This window comes from Oreochromis niloticus, linkage group LG3 (assembly GCF_001858045.2).
Source record: "Oreochromis niloticus isolate F11D_XX linkage group LG3, O_niloticus_UMD_NMBU, whole genome shotgun sequence".
Taxonomy (NCBI): Eukaryota; Metazoa; Chordata; class Actinopteri; order Cichliformes; family Cichlidae; genus Oreochromis; species Oreochromis niloticus.
This window is the reverse complement of record NC_031967.2, coordinates 29,950,653-29,976,800: the sequence shown is the minus strand read 5'-3', so window position 1 is coordinate 29,976,800 and position 26,148 is coordinate 29,950,653. Positions and strand designations below refer to the sequence as shown.

At 39.4% G+C, this 26,148-nt stretch overlaps 3 protein-coding genes across 5 annotated transcripts in view; all 3 read right to left on the bottom strand.

Annotated features, from left to right (window-relative positions):
* Nucleotides 1-4,468: 4,468 nt before the first annotated feature.
* Nucleotides 4,469-8,736, bottom strand: LOC100695789 (putative C-type lectin domain family 20 member A). Of its 3 annotated transcripts, none has more exons than XM_025905988.1 (6): nucleotides 8,464-8,736; nucleotides 8,315-8,359; nucleotides 7,809-8,174; nucleotides 7,139-7,486; nucleotides 6,557-6,645; nucleotides 4,469-5,455 (listed from the first exon to the last, which is right to left on the bottom strand). In XM_025905988.1, the coding sequence occupies exons 2-6, from the start codon at nucleotides 8,349-8,351 to the stop codon at nucleotides 5,354-5,356; spliced, it is 942 nt and encodes a 313-aa protein (XP_025761773.1). In that variant the 5' UTR covers nucleotides 8,352-8,359; nucleotides 8,464-8,736; the 3' UTR covers nucleotides 4,469-5,353. The 3 variants fall into 3 exon arrangements, with proteins under 3 accessions (XP_025761773.1, XP_005463974.1, XP_025761772.1); XM_005463917.4 differs by having other exon boundaries at nucleotides 8,315-8,356; XM_025905987.1 differs by lacking the exons at nucleotides 8,315-8,359; nucleotides 8,464-8,736 and having other exon boundaries at nucleotides 7,809-8,303.
* Nucleotides 8,737-9,126: 390 nt separating this feature from the next.
* On the bottom strand, nucleotides 9,127-19,147 carry LOC100695521 (E3 ubiquitin-protein ligase TRIM39). Its single transcript, XM_019352969.2, has 9 exons — nucleotides 18,934-19,147; nucleotides 18,602-18,673; nucleotides 15,646-16,238; nucleotides 15,047-15,142; nucleotides 12,158-12,391; nucleotides 11,791-11,938; nucleotides 11,668-11,694; nucleotides 10,917-11,092; nucleotides 9,127-10,826 (listed from the first exon to the last, which is right to left on the bottom strand). The coding sequence occupies exons 3-9, from the start codon at nucleotides 16,225-16,227 to the stop codon at nucleotides 10,455-10,457; spliced, it is 1,635 nt and encodes a 544-aa protein (XP_019208514.1). The 5' UTR covers nucleotides 16,228-16,238; nucleotides 18,602-18,673; nucleotides 18,934-19,147; the 3' UTR covers nucleotides 9,127-10,454.
* Nucleotides 19,148-21,921: 2,774 nt separating this feature from the next.
* LOC102079294 (polymeric immunoglobulin receptor) overlaps nucleotides 21,922-26,148 on the bottom strand; it is a 93,051-nt gene continuing 88,824 nt past the window's right edge. The window contains exon 18 of the mRNA XM_025901998.1: nucleotides 21,922-22,589. Within this exon, the coding sequence (XP_025757783.1) occupies nucleotides 22,519-22,589 (71 nt within the window). The 3' untranslated portion in view covers nucleotides 21,922-22,518. The remainder of the gene's footprint in view (nucleotides 22,590-26,148) is intronic.

Here is a 26,148-nt window from a genome sequence, read left to right as displayed (position 1 = left end):
GAGTAATTATGATATGTCAAGATTTTCTCACCCAATATAGGAATATTTGATACATCAGTATACTCTAAATTTTATCCGAAACATGCAATTAATAACAACTTGTGATTTTTTTTATCCATATAATTAAACTTTCAGACAAATGTAGTGAAGCCAATACATTAAAAGATCAATATTTGTCTCTTCTATATACAACACATCAATATATATCCTGTAAGAGATTTGTCTTTGAGATGAGAATGAATAATCTCTGATCTCCTGATTTCCAAAACGTACCCAGAGGCTGACAGTTCACAGTTCACAAAGGATGCTAATTTGAAACGCTTTCCCTCAAAACAGCTTTACTGATAGCCATTACATCTGCCAGAATGATTGGCAAGCTACTTGCTTTGGTAGTTCATAAAGATTGCAGGATTAACCCTGCATTTCTTCTGAAGGCTCCGAGTTCCACTTGTCCCAGTCTGCTGAGCTACATTCACTTCCCATGGCTTAAACCAGGAGCTCTGCACCAGGTTTCTCTCTGCCCTGTCTGGGTCTTGACAGAATTTATGAGGCACACTCAGAACATTAGGAGGACCAGCTCTTTGTCTGTTGTAATCCTGGGGTATGGGCAGACCCTTGTCAATGCCCAGGCTCTCCCACTTGGCCATAGATGCCATTCAGCAGGCATATGCATTTTTTGGTACTCCCCTCCCACCCAGAGTATGGGCCCACGTGACCCGAAGTGTGATAACTTGACTGGGCTTATGCAGGGGTGCTTCCCTCTTGGGCGTCTGTGTGGCTACAACATGGTCACCTCCACCTGATTCTACAGTATTCAACCAGATTCTACCACCTACCGCTTTCGAGCGTTTTCCTTATAAAACGCCGTTTTTACCGTTTCTTCCCGCAGTAAATATAAACAACGATAGTATTCAGGAAAAAAAAAAAATTGCATATATTTTTTTTATCATAACTCTGGTTTTACGTGGCCTATCAACACAATTTAAAAACTGGTATAAAGTCCACACTTTGTTCGTCAATTGTTCCGTCTGTCCTGCTCACATCTCCAATGGTTGTACACGTTATCATTAACGTGGCTTCACTGCACATCAGCCACGCCGCTTTGCTAGCTAAAACACCGGTGTCGGCACATAAGGACGCTGTCATAGCCTGTCAACGACATTGATTAGCTGCGTGTATACGAATGTGAATCGCATTATTGGCTGGACTATGGGATAAGGTGGCATCGTTCTAATCCCATACAGGAGCATCCAGTCACTTACTGACTAACACTGCAAAACAGAATTGTTAAAGTTTTAATTTTAATTTCAATTCAGGTTAGATTTTTTTTCTGCGCAACGCAGATTTTCTGTGCGCAGAGACCGTGCCAGCAGTGCGCAGTTGCGCAAGCGCGCAGCTTAGAGGGAACATTGCACCTAAGCATCATTAAGTCCCAGCCATCATCACAGACTGTTCTCCAGCTGTTATTGTGATAAATTTCAACTCTGCCAGAATATGAAGTTGATCCAGATCCAGTTAATCTGATGGTGGGCTCACCCCACTTTTCAGTTTTTTATTTGTAAAAAATGTTTGGAATCATGTATGATTTTTGTTCCACTTCTCAAGTGTACACCACTTTGTATTGGTCTTTCACGTGGAATTCCAATGAAATTGATTCATGTTTGTGGCTGTAATGTGACAAAATGTGGAAAAGTTCAAGGGGGCCGAATACTTTTGCAGGCCACTGTAACTATGCCTGTAATGTTTTCACTGAAAAAAAGGTCACTAATTACCATGACAAACTGACACTGCAATTTCCACAAGGATAACCTCTACACTTAACCATAAAACTCATAAACCTGACACTAGTCAGACATGGTAAGAATTTCATCCTGTCTCAGCAACAACAGGAGTTGAAGCCATCTGAAACCATCTAACTCCCAAATTTAAATTATGACAAAGTTTGTGATGACTGCAGAGCCCCCACTGTGACAAAGTTGACTGAAGGTTTGGGACATGAAAAAAATAACAAAAAAAAATCTTCTGGACGTTTTATAATATATTGGTAAAAAGCAGTCTTTACATTGTTCTGACCCGTAGAATGAGTACGGAAGTTAATGCCCTGGGCTCTGTCATGGTACATTTCAGTGTCCGTTGTTACATAATAAAAAATTTAATTTGCATCACAAACAACTGAAGCTGTATTGGCACCTCATGAAGCCATAAAGTAGCATAAAATACTACTTTGCATGCAAGGTTTGTTGATTCACACAGCAGATGCGGAATGGTAATAACTAACAAGTTCTACTCATGGACAGAAGTGACCATTAACTTCAACTCAATTTTAACTCAACTCAGTCAAAGACATTCCTGGAAGAACTTCTTGAATACATAAAACACTAAGATGACCTCTAATTTCCTGCTTCTAAATTCAGATAAAACTGAGGTTATTGTACTCAACCATAAAAACCCTGGAAACATGGTGTCTAGCCACATGCTTACTCTGGGCAGTATTACATTGGCCTCCAGTGACACTGTGAGGATTCTTGGGGTCGTTTTGACTTCAGTGCACATATTAAACAAATATATAGGATTGTTTTCTTCCATTTGCACAATATCTCTAAAAAACAGATATCGCATCTCAGAGTGACGCTGAAAAACGAATACATGCATTTATGACTTTGAGGTTGGACTATTGTAATTCATTATTATTCATTATTCAGGATGTCCTAAAAACTCTCTGAAAAGCCTTCAGTTAATCCAAAATGCAAGAGTACTGACAGGGACTAGAAACAGAGAGCATATTTCTCCTATATAGGCTTCCTTCACTGGCTCCCTGTTAAATCCAGAATCGAATTTTAAATCTTTCACCTCACACACAAGGTCTTGAATAATCACGCCCCATCTTATCTTAAAGACCGTACAGTACAGTATCACCCCATTAGAGCACTTCGCTCTTGCACTGTAGGCTTACTTGTGGTTCCTAGAATGAAAGGCCCCTCTTCTGTGGAACCAGATCTCAGTTTGAACTTGAGAGACAGACACACAGGGATTATACTTTCTGCATCGACAACTGTGCTTTGATCCCAGTTAGCACGAGGGTCTGTGGGGACGCCCGTGTACCTGCCTGCTTTTTGTGATAGTATAGTATAACAGGAATGAGATCTCTGCCATTGGGTCTCTAGCTCTCCGTGTCAGCAGATAAATATAACTTATGCTTTAGTTACACTGCAACAGGCCTAGGCTGCTGGGGGCTTCCTATGATGCACTGGGTGTTTCTTCTTCACTGATCTTTTTTCATTCTCCATGTGTTTACACACCACTCTGCATTTAATCATTAGTTATTAATATTATCTGTCTCTCTTCCACAGTGATTCTTCTGTCCTGTCTCCCTCCTCCTGCCTCCAACTGGTCACAGCACATGGCCGCCCCCACCGATCCAGGTTTTGCAGGAGGTTTCTTCCTGTTAAAAAGGAGTTTTTTTCTTCCCACTGTTGCCAAGTGCTTGCTCATAGGGGGTTTTGTGATTGTTAGGGTTTTCTCTCTATTATTGTGGTTTGTTTGCTTTACAGTATAAGCATCTTGAGCTCACTGCTGTCGTGATTTGGTGCTATATAAATAAAACTGAATTGAACTGAATTTAACCTGCTCCCTAGCAGTGAGCTGACTCTTCCAGCCTTCTGTCAGATCGTTAACAGACTAGGTAAGTTAACGAGTCTTACTCCAGGGTATCATGTAGCTCAACAGAATATTGAATTTACAAACACATACTTAGAACTCTAAAAAGTTTACAATAGATAAGCCACCAAATAAGTCTAATGAGTTTTGTCTATGCAATGAATGGTCACCTGGGGTTGCCACTGAAAAACACGCTGACAGACCGACTATTTAATGATGGGGTTCTGGTACGTGCTACAACATCAGGCCAGAGTAGACCTGGGAGCCAGCAAGCAGTAACTCCATATTCCTACAATGGCTACCTCTCTTTGATTTTTTTATTAGCTGCGATTTAGTTAGAAAATTATAGCATCACAGCTTAGTTGAAAGCAATTTCAGATTATGTTTCAATGTTTCAATAAAACAGTTGCTCAAAAAAGAAGGCATAATCTCAGTTAAATATAGTGGAGACTGTGTGTTGAATTATATGTTATTGTACCACCAGGTGGTGCCAAAATGAAGCTACAGAAGCAAATCCCTACAGGTGTGTTTGTCAGCAGAAAATAATTGAGCATGTAACTCTGCAGCAGGGCCAGCATAAAGCAACGAAAACAACCAAGGAGATTGTTGAAACTACTAAAACATGCATCATTAAAACCTGTAAGAATAGCCTGGAGAAATCATCTTCAATGAAGAAATTTGATTTTCTAAAAATCCTTGAATTGTTGTGATGAAAGATCTCTTAAATGTTTGGTGAAATCAAATCATAAAAAATCTCTTACAGAATTCACTCTTTATTATTATTGTTTCATTAAAGAAAGAACATTTCCACACTGCAAAGAGAAATCCGGGGATTGTAAAATGTATTTTTCCTCAAATTACTGGAAACTGATGTCACTAAGAGGAAGAAGCAGAGTGGAAGTGAGCAGCCACCCAACCTGCACACACAGCAGGATCAATAATATCTAAATAAAAGGAAATCTGTCCAAGTTAAAGTCGAATCACACCAAAGAATAACTGTATTTACCACACTCTTAACAAGAGAGCAATCTTCATATACTTTAAATACAATAATGAATGAACAAAATGTTAAAACTAGAAAGCTTGTCCTCAACTACTGTTACAGAGATTTGTTCTTTTCATTAAAAAGGATTAAATGATTTGACGGGTCTCGAATTAACATGCAGATTTACACCGAAATGGGCCCCAGTAGCATAATCTAATAGTTAGCTTTAGCATGGCATTAGCCCAGCAGTCAGTTCTGAATATTCCCTATAGAATGGCTTGTATTTTAATTCTAACTTCACCTCATGACCAATTTAGAAAAAGTCCTCTAAGGCCTGCTTCGAGGTATGCAAACTACATGGAAATCCAGTTTAGTTGAGCTCGATTCAAGGTAGATGCTCATTTTCAGATCTGATATTTCTCTCTGATGAGACAAACACAACTCGTCTTCTTTAGTCGTTCATCACCTTAAATAACCCTGAAAGTTTGCATTCCTTCATGTTTATTTATGCACTCCAACAGAAAAAGGAAATATACAGATATAACCTAAGAAATAAAGAACAAATCAATCAATAAGTTGTATAAAAAGTAGAACAGATGTTTTTGTTTGTTTTCACTTTTGCAAATGATAAACGTAATATACCAAAGGTACATTAGGTACGTTTATGATATTGAGCCTCTTTTATGCAGATATAGAAACAAACAGTGGCAACTATGGGGGGCATTTCTGATGCTTTAAGAGGTATTTCTTTTCTGGAGGTTTCCACCAGCTCACATTTAGGTCATCAGATGTACCGCCCAGGTTATTTTTAACCTGTGTAAGAGAAACAAAAATTTAATGGTTATATCGAAACATAAACATTCATTAGCAAATCTAATAAACCAGTCACATGGCTGGAACTCAGCGCGTTCAGGCATGTAGTTCAAACTGAGCATGAGAATGAGGAAGAAAGGGGGTTTAAATGACACTGAGCATGGCATTGTTGGTGGTGACAGACAGTCTGGTCTTAGTATTTCAGGAGCTGCTGATCTGCTGGGATTTTCCAACAATCCATAGCTAAGCTTTACAGGGAATGCTCTGAAAACGAGAAAATATCCAGTGAGCTGAAGTGCTCTGGTTGAAAATACCTTGATGTCAGGAGTCAGAGAAGAATGAAAATACTGCCTTGTTACATCAAGTTATGCAGAAGAGCATCTCTAATAGATTAAAGCAGCAGAAGACAACACTGGGTGCCCCATCTGTTAGCTAAGAACAAGAATCCGAGGATACAGTTCACTCAGGCTCACCAAATTAGGCCAAAAGAAGATTAGAAAAATGTTTAATATGTCTCAGATTCTGATGTGACATTCAGAAAGAGTCAGAATCTGACACTTTCTGGGAACACCCTGCGCATTTTAGTACTAGGAAGCATCATTTAAATACCACATCATCCCTAAATGTTGTTCCTGACCATGCCTATCTACTGTATCCACAGTTCACTGTATGGCCTCTATAGTGACCAGATCTCAATGCATTAGGGCACCTTTGGGATGTGGTGGAACGGGAGATTCACATTATGGATGTGCAACAAATTTGAAGCAACTGTGTGATGCTGTTACAACAATATGGAGTCAGATGTCTGAGGAATGTTTACAGCAACTTGTTTAGTCAAAGCCATGAAAAATGAAAACTCCCTGAAGGCAAAAATGAGACTATCTGAGTACTACTACACTGTATGTGATAAACTGTCCAGTGAGTATAGATGGTCACCTTTAAAGTTTGTACAAAAGAGTCTAATAAAGTTGTGTCCATTTAAAATGTATGTTGATGTTACAGTGACCTACAGAGTTGATATTCAGTCCACCTCAAAAATGTCTGGCAATTGTTCTCATTACATAAACTTTACTTGGCATTTTATGACTCTACACAACTTACCCATTTCAAGACGGACTCCCTCAAACCCGGGTCTGTCATGTCCACATCAGCATTGAGCTGCATTTGCACCAAGGTCTTCTTCCGAGGAGCTGGTAAGGTTATAAATTCCTCTTTAATTTTAGTTCATCGTCATTTCAAATGCTAACAGTGGTAATTATACAATTATACATATATTGATAAACTACACTGTAATATAAGTGTAAAACCTCAACGGTGCTTTCCAGTTATATCTGCCTTTAGTTTTCTTGCTCTAATCACCTTTTATTTTTTAATTACAGGAATTGGTCCTTCCGACTTTCTGCCACTACATTGCACTGCAGATCCCACGAGGTTTACACACACTCTTTGAAAATTATTATAAATACACTTTGAACAGTAACCCTGTATTTGGTGACAATATATATCTTGATGGATAATATTATCTTCGATTTGGGAAAACAAATTTAAAAAATGATCAAAATGACTTATTTTGATACTACAGAGCTAGTCATCACTGATAATGATTTTGACCTCTGCGAATTTTTAAAGGGTTATCATACAAATCACAGTTTGTGGTTTATGACAGAAGAAAGAAATGATTACCGGTGTAGCAAATAAAGGGCTGTTTTTCAGCATAGCTCCTTTGGACCATCCCAAGAGGATTGCTGCTGACCTCAAGCACACCACAATCGCTGAGCTGAGCTGACGTTAACACCGAGAGTCTCCAGGGTATGAACGAGGGTTCGCTTCCATCAGACCACCTCCAGGACATCCTGGTCAGGCCGATCCACACCTGCTGGTTTGTCACCATGGCTTGCAGCAGGTCATTTTCCTGCTGGTTCCGCACTCGGGCCAGATCTGTGTGCTTAGACCTGCAGTAGCTCTGAGCAGAGAGCCAGTCCATGGGGTTGGTGATCAGGACAAACCTTTTAGAAACGTCAGTGGCAAGTGCTACAGAAAAAAACAAATGTTTGAAAAAGAAATGCTCAGTTAGTCAGCAGAGTAATTTTAATATCTCGAATTACATAATAATCATGATCCTGGGGTGCACAATGTTAGATCAAAGGTTTCCAGAATATTATAAAACAAAGTGCAAAAAGTTGCTGTACCATAATTCATATGAATTTTGCTAGTAATTGCGTAATTTTTGATTTGGCTGCTTATAACTCTCTCATTTTAAGGTTAAAAGACTGACTCTCGTTTCAAAGCAAAGGGGGGGGGGACTGTGGCTCACACAAAAGGTAAGAAACACAAAAACTGTTAAAGATCCTACCAGTGTAGCAGAAGAAGCTCAAAGTGGAGTTGCACGGTGTAGCATACCATCCCCCTGTTGCTGACATGCTTGCACAGGACTGAACACTGGGCTCACCACTTGCCCAGTTCCAGTACGCAGGTTCTCCTTCTTTGTAGTCATCATTTTCAGACACTGACCAGCCCCAATCTCTGTACAAACCTAAGTACACCAAGGGACCACCAGACCCCACAAGACCTGCTAAATCCTCCAAGTCCTGCTCATCAGTTATGGTTGCCAAATCAGTGTATGTATCTCTACAGTACTGCTGGGCAGTGAGCCAGTCTTTAGGGTCGTTGATAAAGTGGTACAGAGGACGTTGGTAAGAGAAGGTGAAATGGCACAGACCTGTGTGTAATGACAAAGATTTTAAAAAACCAACAAAAAGCTTTTGTATCACAACTTTTATGCGTTCTACATCCATCCTTCAACACTTCAGTATTGATGTTGATCAATGATTTTAAAGGTAAGAGAGAAAATGTACTCACCGGAGAATAGAAAGATGCCGAACATCTTCTTCTCCATCGTCTCTGCTTTCAGAAAGATGAAAGTATACTCGTAAAAACACAGAAAGATGGATTACATTCAAATTTCAGGCAAAAGATGCACAATAATCTAAGCCACCAATAACTCCTACCTGTGATGGAGACAGCTGTGACGTGAAAAGCCGTCTGCAGTCTTCTCTTGAATCTGCAAATTCAAAGCAGGTGTCCGCCTGGATTTATGTCCTCGCAGGTGGATGCAAAAACCTACTTTTGTTCAAGAAAAGGAGTTTTGCATGTCTGTGACCTCCAGCAAACACGAAATCGGACACGTCTCGAACATAAACTCAACTAAGTATTATATTTAATGGTAAAGATTCCTAAACAAAATAATGCCACGGTTTTCATCATCTCCACTGAGAGCTTTGCTGCTTAAACTGACAAGACTCTATCTCATCAAGTATTCTTAATAGTCTTTTATATTTTCCTTAAGACTGGATTTATATCCATCAGGAAGACAGACGACTCGAAGTACGAAATGCTTTCGTAAGCAGTAAGTTTGCCTGTAGAAGATAAGAAAGTTTGAATATCGTGGTTTGCATTTGTTCAACATGTGCCAAGCATAAAAGCTGATTAAGCTGCAAAGACAATGACTCATCATAGATTTTCCTTAAAGCGTTTTTCATATCAGAAGCAGGAGGACATAACTCAGAAGTCCTCGCTTTCTCATAGAGGACAAATAATCCCTCCTGCAGCATTTAGCCTTAGTCAGAAGGCCTATGTAAATGCAAAGCACATGGAAACACACGTAGTCCTGCTGGGGCTGATGCAAACATTTATTTAAAAAACAAATCACCACAAAACACTGATCAAAACATAGTCACAGCCTTATTCTGGCAATTTCTCTCTTTTTTTAATTAACTAACAACAACCATAATAAATAAGCACAAGTAAACAAGTGAAGTAGGGTCAGACTCAAAGGCGCATGTCTCTGCATCACTGTACTGAATTACTGAGCACCAATAAACATTATAACGTTAAATACACTGTGTAACTAAAATACAATTTGAATACAAATTCAGGTGTGGCAGCAGCATTCTGGATCACTGCTGCATTATGAGAAGGGCAGGTTATACAATAAGACACTTTTGTCAAGCATTTAAGTGCATTTAGTTTGTCGCTCATTTAACATTAAAGATGTTTTTGTGCTTTTTGACATTTTTTGCCTCAATTTTTTTTTTTTTTTTACATAATTTTAACCCTGTAAAGCCTGAAGCATGAAATAATTGCCAGAAAATTCTAATGTTTTGAAGCTGACGTGTTCATTAAATTTAAAAATGAATAAATTAAATACCAATTTGTATATAGGAGTTTTAATATTTACTACCTTTGGCATTTTTGTGTACAGTTTGTTTATCTTGAAAACTTAAATAAAGAGGGTTAGGGTTCAAAAATCATACTTAAGTCTTAAAATGGGATGGACCAAATATAATACATTTGACTTTACAGGGTTAGTGTTGCATGTTTTTGAACGTGAGTGGGATGAAGTTTAAATTGATTTCTGTATTCATTCATTTTACATTTAGGATGACATATAGTTCTTACTTAACTATAACTATATCTCATCCTGCATTTCTGCACCTTATACTCCAATCTGCGCATTAAAATGTTTTATATTTCTTAAATAATTACGTTCTAAAATACACTCATCAAACTAAAAAGAACCCAAACACTTTCTGTTCAAAGATGCAAAGATGAAGCTTAGTCAGGGCCAATTAATCCCAAATAGCTAGAAGAAATAAAAAATTGCATCTGAAACAGGAGATTGGGCTTTATTGTGGCTTCTTTCACGTCATGGGCGATGATTTGTTAAAAACACAATATGAAAAAAAGAAACATTTCTTGCTGTTAGTGCAACTTAGTCCAAAAAAAACCTTTTAGAACAAGTTCAACAAATATTTTAGAGAAAGGCTCTTCATTTAAGCACCACTGTCACCATTCACATCAATACTTCAAACCGTGAAACATTCAGATTTATATGTTCCATAGAACCCAAATACCAAAAAAGCTTTAATATTAATATTCGACTTTAGTAAAGATAAAACATCCCTTGCATCTTTAAAAAGCAGGTGTAGGCTCTTCCAGTCTATGACTCTTGGTTGACAGTTGTGATAATCAATGGCCCTTTGTTTTTTCCTTCGTCGCAAACGCCCGGGCTGAAGAAGGGATAGACTTTCTCAGAGAAAAGGCACCCAGTAAAGGTGTAGATGTGAGATCTGGCCTCCACGTCGAAGAACGAGACGGTTCCCTCGTCGTAATCCGTAAAGACCCCCACAATCTCCGGTTTCTCCTTGAGAGGAAGACGGACTGAGGGGGAGTCTAAAGCTCGATACTCATCGCCGTTCCTCAAGCGCACTGTCCAGTAGCCGTTCTCTGGCTTGGAGGTGATCATGCCCTTCCTGTTGACAGACCCTTTGACCACGCCCAGATCCCAGAAGGTCTTCTGACCGACTAAAACCTGATTAAAAACCAAATATGAGAATGAGAGAGATCAAAAATGTGTTTCGCATTTCTAGGATTACTAGGATTTTATAATTAAGTAGTTCACCTGAAAGTAGAACCTCCCCGAGATGTAGCCTTGCTTGGCCAGAACACAGATGACGGGGTCGAAGCGTTGGGGGTTGTCCGGAACAACGTGAAGAAGCTCGCCACGACCTGCTTGCTTCCCGTCAGCTGTCAAGACGATGTTTGGATGGGCAGTGTCCGGATCTAAAACCACGTCAACTAGAAGGTAAAATGAAAATAACTTTAGTTTATACGACTTCCAATGGTTGGTATGCAAACCAGACATGATTGGCTTGCATAAACTAAGGCTGATAGAAAAATACAGTCTTTAACAGAAGTCATCTCCGCTCATGATCCTAGAGTTTTGTGCCATCTCTGACTTTTCAATCCTTAGCTGATGTATCTGAGTTTGTGTTTCTGTGTAGATTTTTCTTAATTCTAGTGTTTGAAGTTTAAGACTTTTTTGTTTTTAAGATTGAGTTTTAATTTTGATATCTTTAGATTTTTTTAAATGTTGAACTTCAGTTTCTATAGTATTATAGAGAAAACTTCAGTTTTGGAGTTTGTTCGCCAAAATCAGCTGAGAAATGCACCAGTCATCCTGCACCCATAATTTGGATACAAAAGTTAAGAAAGTTAAGAAAGGTTTTCTAAGCATATGACTAAAAGTATCTTTAGAAGCATCCCTATACATGAGCAATCCAGCACGCAAAACATGCATTTGCCTAAATACGACAGAATAAGACAGAAAGCAATGCAGTGCTATTTATTTATGCATTTAAATGTGTGCATACCTGCATATTTCTGCATCCTCTTCATCTCTGTCATAAGAAAAGTAAGATGATGAGTTCTGACATTTTTAAGAAGAGCTCCAGCTCAAAAATAAAAGGCTGTTTTTCCTGCTAAGCTTGTGTTACCTTCTTTCTTCAAATTGTCCATGTCATTCATGAGGGTCCGTTCAACTTTAGACAACGCTCTCCGCACCGTCCCCACACAGAGCTCAGGTGGTATGTTGATCTCCATCCACTCTTTTGTGGGTGGAGGTGATGTAATAGAGGGCAAATGCTGTATAAGAGAGAAATAGAGCAAAGAAAGTTTAATGCTGGCATTTAAAATTTAGTATTTTTATATAAAAAATGGAAAAAACTAAATGAATGCCCTTAACACACATTCAATATTTCCTACATATAGAGATGAGATTTTGAAAAAATACAATTAAGTGATGCCAAAGCCAAAAAATTTAACCGTCATCAGTCTAACTCAAAGTCCTAGTTTAATGTTAACCTGTAGGAGGTGCAGGTGATCCTCAGTATTCTTCAGCTCCTCCATCTCCGTGTTTCTCCTCTGCAGCTCAGTGATCTCCTGCTGCAGGTCACTGATGAGCTCCTCCGCCCTCCTCTCCACTGCCTTCTGCTTCTCCTTTATCTCTGCATTCACTTCAGTCTGTCTCTCCTTGATGGTATGAATCAGAGACGTAAAGAGACGATCGCTCTCCTTCACCTCCATCTCTCCACTTACCTGAATGAAAAAGAAAAGATTAAGTTATGCGTTATTTTTGCTGCTGTTTGATCATCTTAGTCTTTTTGATGGTCTATTTGTGAAATCCTTCCCTACTTTTCCTGCACAGCTTCACCATGACATTAAAAACACTGACTGTCTTGTTGTATTGCAATGACCTTTGGGTCCTTGAATTTTAATATGCATGTTCCTTTAATACAAGCAGCCCCTCCAAAAATTGCCCTCCAGGACAGCCCTGGTTTGTCCAGCTGGACTACCCCATCACAGGAATGTCTCAAGAAACCACACTGACCAAAGTCAGTAAATCAATCGCATTACGTGACTGTGCCATAGATAGTATAAAAGATGCAGAAAAAAAACCCAGTCAACCATAAGTCTTCAGATATCCTGGATAATTTGTCATCCTGACACTTCTGAATGACCATAATTTTGTTCATGTTTTTTCAATATGACCTGAATCTAGAGACTAAGCCCATAATTTCATCAGAAACGTACTTACTGAGTCACAGAGAAAGGGGGGAAACTGAGGGCTATTTTCACATAGACTTAAATGCAATCTGATGCCATGATCCCTGGGCCATGTAGGCGGTGTTGTCTCTATTGTGATGAATTCTATATTCTGATGTAAACTCTTCAAACAAACCAATCAGGATTTAGAATACATCACAGTACAGAAACATTAGTGAAGGTCTCAAATTATCCTACAACCTGGATGGGTTACCAGTGCGTCATGTGACTAACATAGAAAGAGAGACAATCATTCACACTTAGGAGCAAATTAGAATCACCAATTAACCTAAGCCCACTAGATGCGTTTTTGGACTGTGGGAGAAAGCCTGTGGGCCTGGAGGAAACCCACACAGACATGGGCAGAACATGCAAACTCTGGAAAGGGTAATTATGGAGTTCCAGAGGGTTTCATACTGTGACCAGTATTGTTTACATTATGCATGATTCCCCTGGCAGTATCATTCAAAGGTATAGCATACATATTCCCTGCTATGTAGCTGTGCAGATGTTACTGAGCTTGATCTATCCATACAGTCAGATGACACTTAACAATTAGTTAAGACATCAAGACCTGGCTGACCTCTAATTTCTTGCTTCTACGTTCACATGGGGGATGGGGTTTTTGTACTCGGACCAAAAATTCTTGTGTTGTCATGTTGTCTAACCGGATTCTTACTCTGGATGGCATTACCTTGGTCTCCAGTAACACTGTGAGGAACCTTGGAGTTGTTTTTGACCAAGATATGTCCTTCAGTTCACATATTAAACAAGTATGAAGAACTGCGATCGTGGCTCAAGAGTTGGCAGTTTGTCTTGTAATTGGAAGGTTGCCAGTTTGAGCCCCGGCTCCGACAGTCTCGGTCGTTGTGTCCTTGGGCAAGACACTTCACCTGTTGCCTACTGGTGGTGGCGTCCGGCAGCCTCGCCTCTGTCAGTGCTGCCCAGGGCGGCTGTGGCTACAATGTAGCTTGCCATCACCAATGTGTGGATGACTGAATGTAATGTAAAGCACTTTGGGGTCCTTAGGGACTAAGTAAAGCGCTATACAAATACAGGCCATTTACCAACTGCTTTCTTCCATTTCCACAGTATCTCTAAAATTAGAAACATCCTGTCTAAGACTGACGCTGAAAAACTAGTTCGTGCTTTTATTAAATCACACCCTAACCCGTCTCTTAGTTACGCTGCAATAAGCGTAGGCTGCTGCAGACTTTCCATGATGCACTGAGTGTTTCTTCTTCACTCACCTTTTTCACTCCCTATTTTTTATACAACCCTCTGCATTTAGTCATTTGTAATTATTCTCTGGTTTTCTTCCACAGAGTGCCTTTTGTCCTGTCTCCCATCCCCCACCTGCCCTGTTTCCTCTATATGTTATTCTCTCATTTGAGTTTTGCAAATGTGCAAATTGCTACATTTGCTTGTCTGTGTTTTCTGTGTTGATCTTTGTGCTTTTGCGTCCTCATTTATGCACATTCTAAATATGGCACCTGAGGTATTTTTGTAACTGCAAGGGCTGCCCCTGGTGGCTGTTCAGAATAAAGCAGGTTCCACACTAGCTCCACATTTAGGAATGGGAATCTGTCCTGTGTACATTCTATGGACTATACATCTTCAAGGTGCACTGAGGTCCTACAAAACAATGGCATGTACCTGAATTAAGAAGAATAAATCTTTTCTAGCAGCTGTATTTTATTACGTTCCACTGAGCCTCTGCTTTTGGTGAAATCAGTGTCCCTGACTCCTTTACTAGTCGAGTATTTTTCAGTTTGAACACTCAAAGCGCTTCCTACTATAAATCTCATTCTCCCAGTCACACATGCATTGATACAGTGGTTTTATCTATGCCCGAGTGCTTCATCTAACATTCACTCTCTGATAGATCTATTAGTGGACATTTGGGGTTTGCTATTCTGCTCTACGAGACAAGATTAATTCTACTCTTGGTCTAATTTCATGAAACTAACTGAACTGTTTATACGCCTAGCCTCCTAAAGAACTGATGTTTGTGTAAAAGTCTCTCTAAGCTTTTACCAAACTCATGTCAGACTTTCTAAACACATTTGTTGACTTTGACCAAAACAAGAAATCAGTAAGAGAGAATCCAACAAACCACATGACAGAAATATTTGCGTCGTGGCTCACCGTGCTGAGCTTCAAACAGTTTTTGATCTCCTCCACTTTCTTCAGTCGCTCCTGGATCATCTGCTGAAAATCAGCCTCACTCTTCTTAATAAGGACCTAATTAGGTACATAATAAATAAAAAGGCATTGCTGGTTGGCATGACTACAGGAAGTTGAGTCATTATTCTTTTTCCTCCATGATAGTAGACGAGGCAAATAGATTCACCTCGAAATTCAACCGTATTAAATAGTTTGTTAAAGAGATTTCACTGCTAAATATCGAGATTCTATTTCAGTATGAAAACTGTAGCACTTTCTTCTTGTATAGATATTATGTACATATTACCTCACTAGCCATGAAGGAGATAGGTCCTAGTGTTCATAAGACCAAAGACCATGAGTATAAGAACCATGCAAACATCCATCAGTTTTAATTGTGGCCTTTAGAAACCCATGGGTCTACCCTAACAATTATTGTAATCATAATCCTTTATTTCAGCAGGTTGTCTTGTGGAGCACTAGACACACTGTTTGTGAGTAGGCACAGCATGGTCTAAAACTAAGTGTGTGTAAGAGGAACTATAGATTTATAAGTATACATAGAAACGTCCACCACACACCTTCCTCTCCGTGCTCTCGTCCTCTACGGAAACAACCTTGTGATCTCTGTGCTCAGTCTCAGTGCAGAACTGGCACACACACTTCTGCTCATCCCTGCAGAACATCTCCAGCAGCCGCTCGTGCTTCTTACACATCCTGTCCTGCAGGTTCTTCACCGGCTCCATGAGCTTGTGCAGCTTCAGGGTGACCACCCTCTTGTGAGGCTCCAGGTGGGATTCACAGTACGATGTCAGACACACCAGGCAGGACTTCAGTGCTTTCACCTGCAGGGATGTGGCGGCACAGACATCACACACCACCTCACCCGGCTGGGCTGAAGACAGCGGCGCGGCCGATGAGCAGACTATCATCTGTTTGAATGTGTCTGCGAGCTCTTTGAAAGCTATATTTATGCTTATTTCAGGCCTTGAAGGGAACGACCTGTCACACGCGGGGCACTGGCAGATGTCAGTACCTTCCCACTTGCTCTGAATGCAGGTTTGGCAGAAGTTGTGTCCGCAGGGAGTCGTCACCGGGTCTGTGAACACCTGCTCACAGACGGGACAGTAGAACTGTTTTTCTGGTAACATGTTGGAGGCCATGACCTGCAGAACTGTAAATGAGGAAGTCAAATGATAAGATGCAGGCAGAGGGAGTAAATGCAAATGTCTGAATGTCGTGATGAGAGGAGAGCTCGATAAAACGTATTGTTCATGTTCGAAAACACTACCAGAAAAAAATTATTTTAGCAATTCAATTCAATTCAATTTTATTTATATAGCTTGAGGCAACAAAAGGACTTTATTAACAAACGTTTAGCACTCTTGTAACTTCTGCTTGTGTGTGTGTGTGTGTGTGTGTGTGTGTGTGTGTGCGTGTGTGTGCGTGTGTGTGTGTGCGTGTGTGTGTGTGCGTGTGTGTGTGTGTAATTGTGTAATTGTGTAAATATGTTGAAGCATGCACTTCTTGAAATTCAGGCTGCATACACCCTGCACTCTTCAGTGTGCTTAATGAATGAGTCATTGTTTCCCAAACTAACACACCCATTCTTTCCACATGTTATTACTGTAATATAATAATAGTCTACTCTTCCACCAATCAAAATATCTTGCTTAAAGATCAGATGCTACAAAAACACAGCACTTCTGAGCTCATACATGTGACACTAGTTTCACAAAGCATGAAGGCAGCAATTTAACCCAAGAAACATTAAAGACTTTTGTAATTTGTTTTTATTTTAAAGGAAAGACTGGAAAAATACATATGCAAGGTCATTAAGGGTGAATCCAGATGTTTGGAAATTCTGCAATGAAATGGGTACATTTGATATTAATGGTTAAAATTAATACATTTTTAATTAATTATTTATTTAAGATAAAATGTATCAATTGAAATATGGTATCAAGTTACACGAGTTAACTGCTGTCATTTATGAGCAGTAACTCCGACAAGTCAGCTCTGACAAGTGTTCAGGTTTTGGTTTTTTTTGGTTTGTTTGTTTTGGGTTTATATACAGTATATGTTTCTGTCTTAACCTTCTGAGGTGTGAGTCCCTATTTCTAACCCTTATTGACCCTAATTTCACCCTAGCCCTATAATTCAGGGAAAGCAAAAACAGGCTTTGTTCCCTCTCTTGGTTCACATTTGTTGCCTAATGGACAAAACTGAAGAGAACAATTTAATAAAAAGTCCATTTTCTGATTGTCCCAGTTCAGAGTTGGGGTTAGACGTTAATAGCAGGTGGTGAGGGGCAAGGGCTGTGTGTTTTTTTGGCTTCCCCAATCCGATCTGATATATATTTGGCAAAGAGGGGAATAAAAGCAATGCACAGGAGATCATATGTCACTGCTGGGCCTTGAGTTATAGGGTATTGTTGCACTCAAGATCTTCTTGTGTGTTAAGCAATTAGGGTAGGGGTCCTGAGGTAGACTAGTAGACGGGTTTAAGGGTTGGGATTATCATAATGATTTAGATGTTAAAGGGTTGTTAAAGTGTTAAATGCTCACAAACATAGTGGTGTTGGAAGAACTGCAACCACAGGAGAATATGAGGAAAGCAGCTCCTGAAGAAAACCCAACCTGGCAGTTATTACCAAATAACTACAATTAGTAAAAACTGAACTTTACGCCCTTTGTTAAAGAACCAGCTTAGCTAAATTTGTGGTAAACAAATGAAAGTTTACTGCCCTTAGCTTTGCATAATTACTGCTTCTCTCCAGAAGTACCAGAATCAGCCAGCCAGCTCACTAATGTAAACTTTTCATATTATTTGTTTAATCTACTCCATAAACCAAGGTGTAAAAACAGCAGTGGGGGTTTCTTATCCAAGTAACGTGAAGCCACAGCGAGACACAGCCAACTTTTTACACCTTTTTAAAATCTTTATAGTGAACTAAGTTTGACAACTGCTACGTAGTCACTACACAAAGGGATTTATATGAATCTCCCCAGCCAAGAACAGGCATTTTACTTCACACTCCCTTAAGAACACATTCCAGTGCAAACACAGTAAAGGCTTTTAGGCCATATACAGACCAAACTGGGTCAATCATTACAAACTTCAGTCATCATAAAGATTTATTCCATACTTGGAACAAGCTGATCGGGCAGTGAGTGGATTTTAACTATGCTGAAAGCTACAAAACTAAAGAGGGAAGCAGCTTATGTAAAGGCACCAATTAAATGCATTCAGTCAACAAGTGCACAAACAGGCGGCTGTTTTTTTAGAGAATAGTCTTAAGCACACAAGTAAAGCTTGTTACATTTCAAATGCAAACAACTAGCAACATTTTACATGTGTTATTACTGTACTCTTTGAATACTCAGGATTTAGCTTTGTGCAGCAAGCCGGCTATCTAAACAACTGTCCAATAAGTGGTGCACATGTGCTGTTCCTCTTTTGAATTAATTGATGCTGCTTGACCTGATCTGTTTCACAGTTTAAGAATTAAATAAAAAACTTTCTGCTCATACTTACAGCTTTTCTTCTGTAATGGAAGTTATCCAGCCACTCCTGTGTTCTTACTGACAGCAGATCAGGTGACTCCTGCTGCATAAATTGGCATGAATAGATAACAGGACTAGCTGTTAAACAGGAAAATGTAACGTCACAACTGTTATTCATCAGCCCGGCCCTCCCACTCCTGAGCCCTGCTCCGGTTTCTCTTCACTTCCTAATCTTAAAACGGCAGCATTCACAGCACAGCCCAGCATTAGTTACATACCACATGAATGTGCACGTTTAGCACATACTTTGTGTGCACAGGAGTGTGTAATAATAGGTTTCATACTAGCAAGGAGTGTGTTTACCTCATGGGTGTGGTGTTTAAGTCCAATGGTTCAATGTTTTCCCCTCACGAAGGCCTTAGACAGCAGAATACTCTGAGGAATGCTGCAGAGCTTTGCACTGGTTAAAAGGACATGTTCAGCTTTCATAATCAAACTTGAATAAAAGCCATGAGGAAGAATAGATGGGCACAGGGAAGGCTGGCTGATATCATCTCTGAATGGAGCTACAGTAGCTGTTTCACACCCACTGGGGCTCTTAGATAAAAACTGGAGCCAAACTTGTTGGTTTGAGCTCATTTTCAGATTAGTGATCATGTGACTGGCGTGTGATGGAGTCTTTTCAAAGCGCTGGAAGTGTTGAGCTCCGACTTTAGAACAAATTTACTGAGTGGTAAAGTTTCATGAAGTTTCTTCTTGTACTCCATTTCAATTTTAACTCTACGTTTATTCTACACATTTACTGCTTTATTATTTTAAATTGTTTCATGCAGAAGATAAGAAGTGATAAGTACATATCTCATATGAAATATTTTAAAAGTACAGGGTACAGCTGCAAAGTATTGACAGTTTTGTTAACTCGTAGAAGGACTTTAAAGGTATAATGTACTGTGAAGTGATTTTAATACTTGGCTAATACGGTCAAATTTCTGCATAGCTCTAAGGTCTCTGGCTGCTGAATTTCCAATAAGCTGAAGCCATCCTGCTGATGATTTAGATCAGCGGTCCCCAACCCCCGGGCCATGTACCGGTATCGGTTGTTGAGGCTTGGGTGTGAAATTTATAGTTTTCAGGGTTTTTATCGGTTTTTAGCATTAACTCTGCTTCCCTGGGTCTTTTCCCGTGTATTATGAATAAATCTTCTTTTTTGGTACCAGTACTGGTTTTATTTTGTTGTTTTTATCCGCGACACCTTAAAAGCCGGTCCGTGAAAATATTGTTGGACAAAAACCGGCGTGTGGCACGAAAAAGGGTGGCGAGCGCTGATTTAGATAATCTGGTATATAGAATGTTTAACAGGTTTGATATGTTAAACATTCTCTAAAAGATTTAAAGGTTATTTAAGTATTTTCTAATTTCTGATATATTTTTAAGCAATAAAAAGCATTTGTGTTAACCTTATTGACATGATTATCAAAACTGAAATGAGCCAAGGATCCTGATTTGCTCACAGTGTTTCAGAGAAACTGATGATAATTATGAACAAATTTTATACCTTTGACTTTTTGGACCAGCAACAAATATTTCTGTCTTGTGTCTGTTCTTCTCTTAAACGTTTCCAGCAGTTCACATTTCATCAAGACACCTCATTACTTTGTGAACAGAGGTTAGATCATTAAAGGAAAGTGATAAGTACAGCTGTGTGTCATCTGCATGAGAACGGTACAATATATTTTGATTCGTTATGACAGTGCCAAGTGGGACCATGTAAAAGTTAAAGAGTAATGGACCAAGGACTGACCCTTGAGGAACTCCTGATTGATTTTTTATTTTTGCAGATCTAAAACTGCTAATTGCAACATAAAAACTTCTGCTCTTTAGATACGATGAGAGCTAGTCAAGAACCTGACCTGTTAAAACAACTGAGTCATGAAGCCTTTGAATAAAAATGTCATGATGCACGGTGTCAAAAGCAGCAATGAGATCACCTAAGAATGAGAATGAGACTTTCTGTGAATCACTTTTGTTCTTTAGGTCACTGACCTGTTTCTGTGCTATGATTCAATCTGAACCCTAACTGGCATTTATAAAGTCAATAAGTTGAAAATTGCTTATTTAGTTGTTTGTAAACATTTTTCAAATATTTCACTGAGGAATGGCCGATTAGAAATAGGTTTATAATTACTAATTACAAATAAATCTAGGCTGAGATTGCAGCACATTTGAGAGAAACAGGGAATGCAGCCTGGTTCTGCTGGAAGTTTCTTCCTGTTACAAGGCAGTTTTTCCTTCCCACTGTTGCCAAGTGCTAAAAGGCAGGGTTGTCTGATTGTCTGGTTTTACTCTGCACTATTTTCTCTGTTCTATTGTAGGGCCTTTACCTTACAGTATAATGTACAATATAATAATAGGCGCCTTGAGGTGACTGTTGTTGTGATTTGGAGCAATATAAATAAAACTTAATGGAATTGAACTGAGTGGGTTTGAAAAGTTTGGTGGGGATCAGCATTAACCGAAATCAGAAAAAGGTTGTGTCCACACTGGACTCAAAATACACCCATGTATATACGGTTTCACATTCAATAAGAAAAAAAACATAATTGATGCCTTCTGTCTCAATGTGACTATTTACCTGCATGCAAAGCACACGCAGAAGCTTGTGCTGCTGTCATTTACGTGCCTGCAGGTGTGCTCACATCAACTACTGCTGACAGAAAACATTTCATGACTACATATGAGTTGTGTAGCCTACAGCAGTCATGCCACACCCATATTAAAACCATTTAAAATCCTCTTTTTTCAGATGTCATCCACATTACCATAAATGTATAAGAGTTGGACTAGACGTTTGGACCTCCTGGTGTCTGTCCTGTTACGGAATATGTTTGAAGTTGATAAAAAAATTTAAATATCATAATTTGCAAAGCCTTGAGGGAGTCACAGCTCCTGTTTATCTCTCTCTCTTTTGTTAGGCAAAGCATTTCAGTGGAAGGTTTATCACTTCATATGACATGTGAAAATTAAGTGAGAGAGAAGTAACACCACTTGATGCTCAAGACCTTAAAGATACAAAAATAAGAATACAATATTGAATATAAAGCTCATTACACTTTAAGTAAGAAACCACACCAATAAATGTTAAATACAGATAGATTTCCTCTCAAAGGTCACATTTATTGTGCTTTCCTCCTTTCATTCAAAAGGTCACAGAAAACAGACACTGAAAGAAAATATTTATCATTACAGAGAATTATTATTATTGAGAATGCAACAACAAACAAAGCAAGTTAATAACCAGAGGTTCAAACACAACACATGTAATGACATCATTTAAAAACAGGGCTTCTGCACACCTACTGGTCTAACAGAGCTAAGGCCTGTTAGACCTGACTGCATCTTATGGGGTCAACATCTCTGCTTTGTAGTTTTAAACACACACAGTGTCAGCTTGCTGCAATAATAAATGTGTGGAAGACTTTTTTCAGGTGTTGGCTTCAAATTTTGAATTCAAATCCGAAACTGGCAAATTTTTAATCAACTGGCTCAGCAGTCCAGTTCGCCGTTACAATAGCACAACTGCTTTGGTATACAAAACAAGTAGTTCATTGCTCATTATTGCTGAACCACAGCTAATGAGTCCATTTGAATATGAACATTTTAAGCAAAACCAAAGCTATGAAAACATTGCTCAATTATAGCTTGTTAAACACCTAAAGCACAGCTCCAGCAGAGACATGATCAGGCTTAGCAAAGCATCCATGCAGTGAGTGAAATACTGTGCCTGTTCTCGATTAAGTTTTTTGAATATTGTCTAATTTATTTATTTTTTTAATATGCATTTATACAAAAGGAAAAAGTACCCAGATGTCAGCAAACTGTTTGCATCAGGCATGAAACTTTGCATGTGTTTGCATGGCTGAACGCAGCTCTGCACCACAATCTATGACCTCATACCTCTGCTTTGATCGCTTTTTGCCTATCAAGATTCTTCATAAATGGTTGAAATGACTCAGTCAGATCTGCAGTTTGAAGAAAGAAAATAAACAAATGAACACGCTATCACTCCAGCTTCAGCTCCGAGTTCAACACAAGGTGATTTAAAACCTTGGCATCGCTGCCCTTTAAAGCACTGCATACATCACTGAGCATAGGCTGTACCTAGTGATGAAGCCTCGTGGTGAACTGAAGCTTTCCATCCAACTGGTCGACTCATGGTTTGAAGCATTCTGATGATTCATTTGCTCTACTGCGCCATCAAGTGGACAATTCAAGTGAAACAGGCTCAATGATTATAATGTGTAAACCTCTAAACTGAATAAATAAATTGTTTTCATGGTTATTTATCACAAATATTGTCTCAGTATGTCTGATACAAAAGAGAAAGTGGAAACTATCAGGACAGAGTTTTGGTATGATTGTGTAACTGTGTAATCTTGACACAAACTAGTGTGTGGCGCTTCACTCTTTAATAAACTAAAAGACAGAAATCAGATAATAGGAATCTGTGGTGTTGTTTATTTATATTATGGTACTTATCATTTGTGATATTTATTACTGTGTAGATACTTTATTAGGGGAGATGAGATCAAAATGTTGCCAGACAGGGGAAAATCTTCTCTTCCTTGCTCGTTCCATCAAGTAGAAATGCTCAAGTAACTATGTAGCACGTACGTAATCCAATTCCACAACACAGTGTGATGGGGAATCAGCTGTGTTTTGCTGCACATTTTATGTCTAATCTGGCGCGAACCAGCGAGCCAGTTCCTAAATCAGTCACATGGTACGGACTGCCCGCGAGGCCTCGAATGTCACTGCATATGTAATCAAAGCAAGCCTCACAAAAACTCCCCCGAGATTACCCGACACACACTTCAAACCTTCGACACACAGGACACATCACTATCTGTCACTTACTATAGACATCTCTGCATTGAATCATACTTGTTATTAATCTCTGACTATCTTTCACAGCATGTTTCTTCCTGTTAAAAGACTGCAGTTCACAAACAAAAGTATCACCTGCCATGCCTGAACATAGGTGCTGGTATGGCACAGTGAATGAATCTTGACTCTCTGAATTTTGATATTTTTTACCGCTCAAATGAAGGTGAGCTAAATATTAATATAATATTTTCAAGGTGTAGTTGAATCATGGGCTCATTAGCTTGTTCAATTAACAATTCTAAAGCCCGGTTTGTGGTTCAGTATGAGAACAGACAGTTCAAGCATAAAATGTAGAGCTGTTCCTTTCAGAGTTAATTTGCCGACTCCTTCTAATGCATTCTGTCTACATTTACTTCCTATTTTCTGAAGTGCATTTCACAACTACGCTAACGTCATGTACATTTTCCTCCACAAGTTTTCAGTCAGACTATATCCATGTCTAAATGTGTTAATTAGCCATATCATTATGACGATATTACATATCAAACAGTGCAGTCTGGTTCCACTAATAGGAGCAAAAACTGAAATCATTTTTCCCCTCTGGGTCTCATGGGCTTTTTGGGCAGACAAGATTTACTGTTTGCATTTGATATTCTTTCTGTTTGGTCTTTGTAGCAACAAGCAGCAGTTTGGAGCTGAAAAAATTACCACTTCATATGTACATTATATATGCAGGATTTATGATTTCTCGGGAACCATCAGTGTTAACATGTTATTTTAATTGACCACAATAACTATGTTGTCTTATGATAACAAAAAGAAATTCTTACAATGTTAAACTAGTCAATTTTGTTCTCAATTGGTAGTAGTTTCATTGACATGTAACAGTTGTTTTTTCTTTGAACTGCTGCACTCATGGATGCCTTAAAGACAATTAAAGAGAGCTCTGTGTGGGTCTGTCTACAACAGGGGACAACCCTGGGCACGTGTGCCACAGCTAGGTTAACTAATGGCACGACCATAGCTGGACTGGCCATCGGGCAGTGAAAGGTGGTGGATTGGCCAGATGCCGGCCGATGTGTAAAAATAACTCAGTTGTTTGGTGGTGTCTATGGCGGAGCTTCCACAGAGGACAGCAGGTGGAAGAGGGAAGGGGAGGCAGGAGGAGGATTTAGGATTTAGATTTAGATAGGGCCATTATTCGTTACTTCGTGTGGTGGCTATCGCGGAGCTTCCACAGAGTCAGTAACATTAGCAAGTGGTGTAGGCCAGCACGTGGATGAACAACAAGGGGAGGCAAAAGGAGAGACCCGAGGCGGCTGCCGGTCCGAGTGTCAGGAGAACTGAACTTCAGGTAAGAAGTTATGACTGCAGTCTATCTGGGTCAGATATAAACCAAGTTTAGGTGGAGTTTATTTTCTTTATGCTGACTTTTTACAGTCAGTTACAATAACTTGTACTATGTGCTAGCTAGCATGAGTTTCTGTACAGCTGGGTGGGTGCTGTGATATTACTGATAGTGAACTTTATTTTATTTATAAGGTTAGTTATTAGAGTTTCCAACCGTCCTGGAAAAATGAAATCATCCTGCATTTCGTATTGAGCTGAAAAGCAACACAGTTTGTCCCGGACTTCAGCTACAATGGAAAAAGGTGGATGAAGGAAAGCTGGAGTTATTCTGCCTCTTTGCCCTGTTAGCTGCCTCTTATTCTCTCATTCTCTCCCCTCCCTCTCCTGTTGCTACTTCAATCAATAATAATAATAATAATAATAATAATAATAATGTGTACTTTATTGATCCCCGTGGGGAAATTCTTCTCTGCATTTAACCCATTCACTCAGTGAAGCAGTGGGCAGCCACCAGTGCAGTGCCCAGGGAGCAGTGTGTGGGGACGGTACCTTGCTGAGGGGTACCTCAGGGTAGCCGTCCAGGGGATTCAAACCCCCGCCCTTCCGATCATGGGGCAACTGCTTTACCTATCCCTGCCCAATGTGATCAGTCAATGATCAATGATCAGCTGAACGGCTTTTCTCTCTTGTTTGTTTATCGTCCACTTTGCACCAGAAAGAGGAAACCAGCGGATGTTGCACTAAACAACAGCAGCACGTTTAAGCTTGATCAGCTGTTGTTAGAATTTATTTAATATTAATTTCTAGTATCAGCTGATGTTTGCTGGAGCCACAGCTGTAAAAGCTGCTGGTCATGATATCGGATTGGATATGAGGTGAGAGGGAAACATGAAGATGAAACCAGGAGATGTCCTTACTGAATCATCAGAGCTGAACAGGTGATGGAGAAACAGGTTTACCTTTTAGGTGACATGAATGAGTTGAAGGGAAGTTATGAACTGTTTCTGAGAGACAAATAACACCAGGATCCTTTTTTTATGTAGCTGACAGCTGGTAACTGTGCAGGGGCGGGTCTAGCAAAGTGTTGCCAGGGGCCCAGGTAGGGCATTAACAGGGAAAGGGGGGCACAAAGACATACTTTTCTTTCTTATTCTCACTTAAAATATCTAGCTTTTAATAAATAATTATCTGAATCTTACAACCAAAGTTTTTATTTCGAGTTAGTTCGAAGAAGAAGCAACTGTTACATGTCAATGACACTACTACCAATTGAGAAAAAAATTAAGCTTAACATTGTAAGACTTTCATTTTGTTATCATAAGGTAACATAAATATTTCACTCAA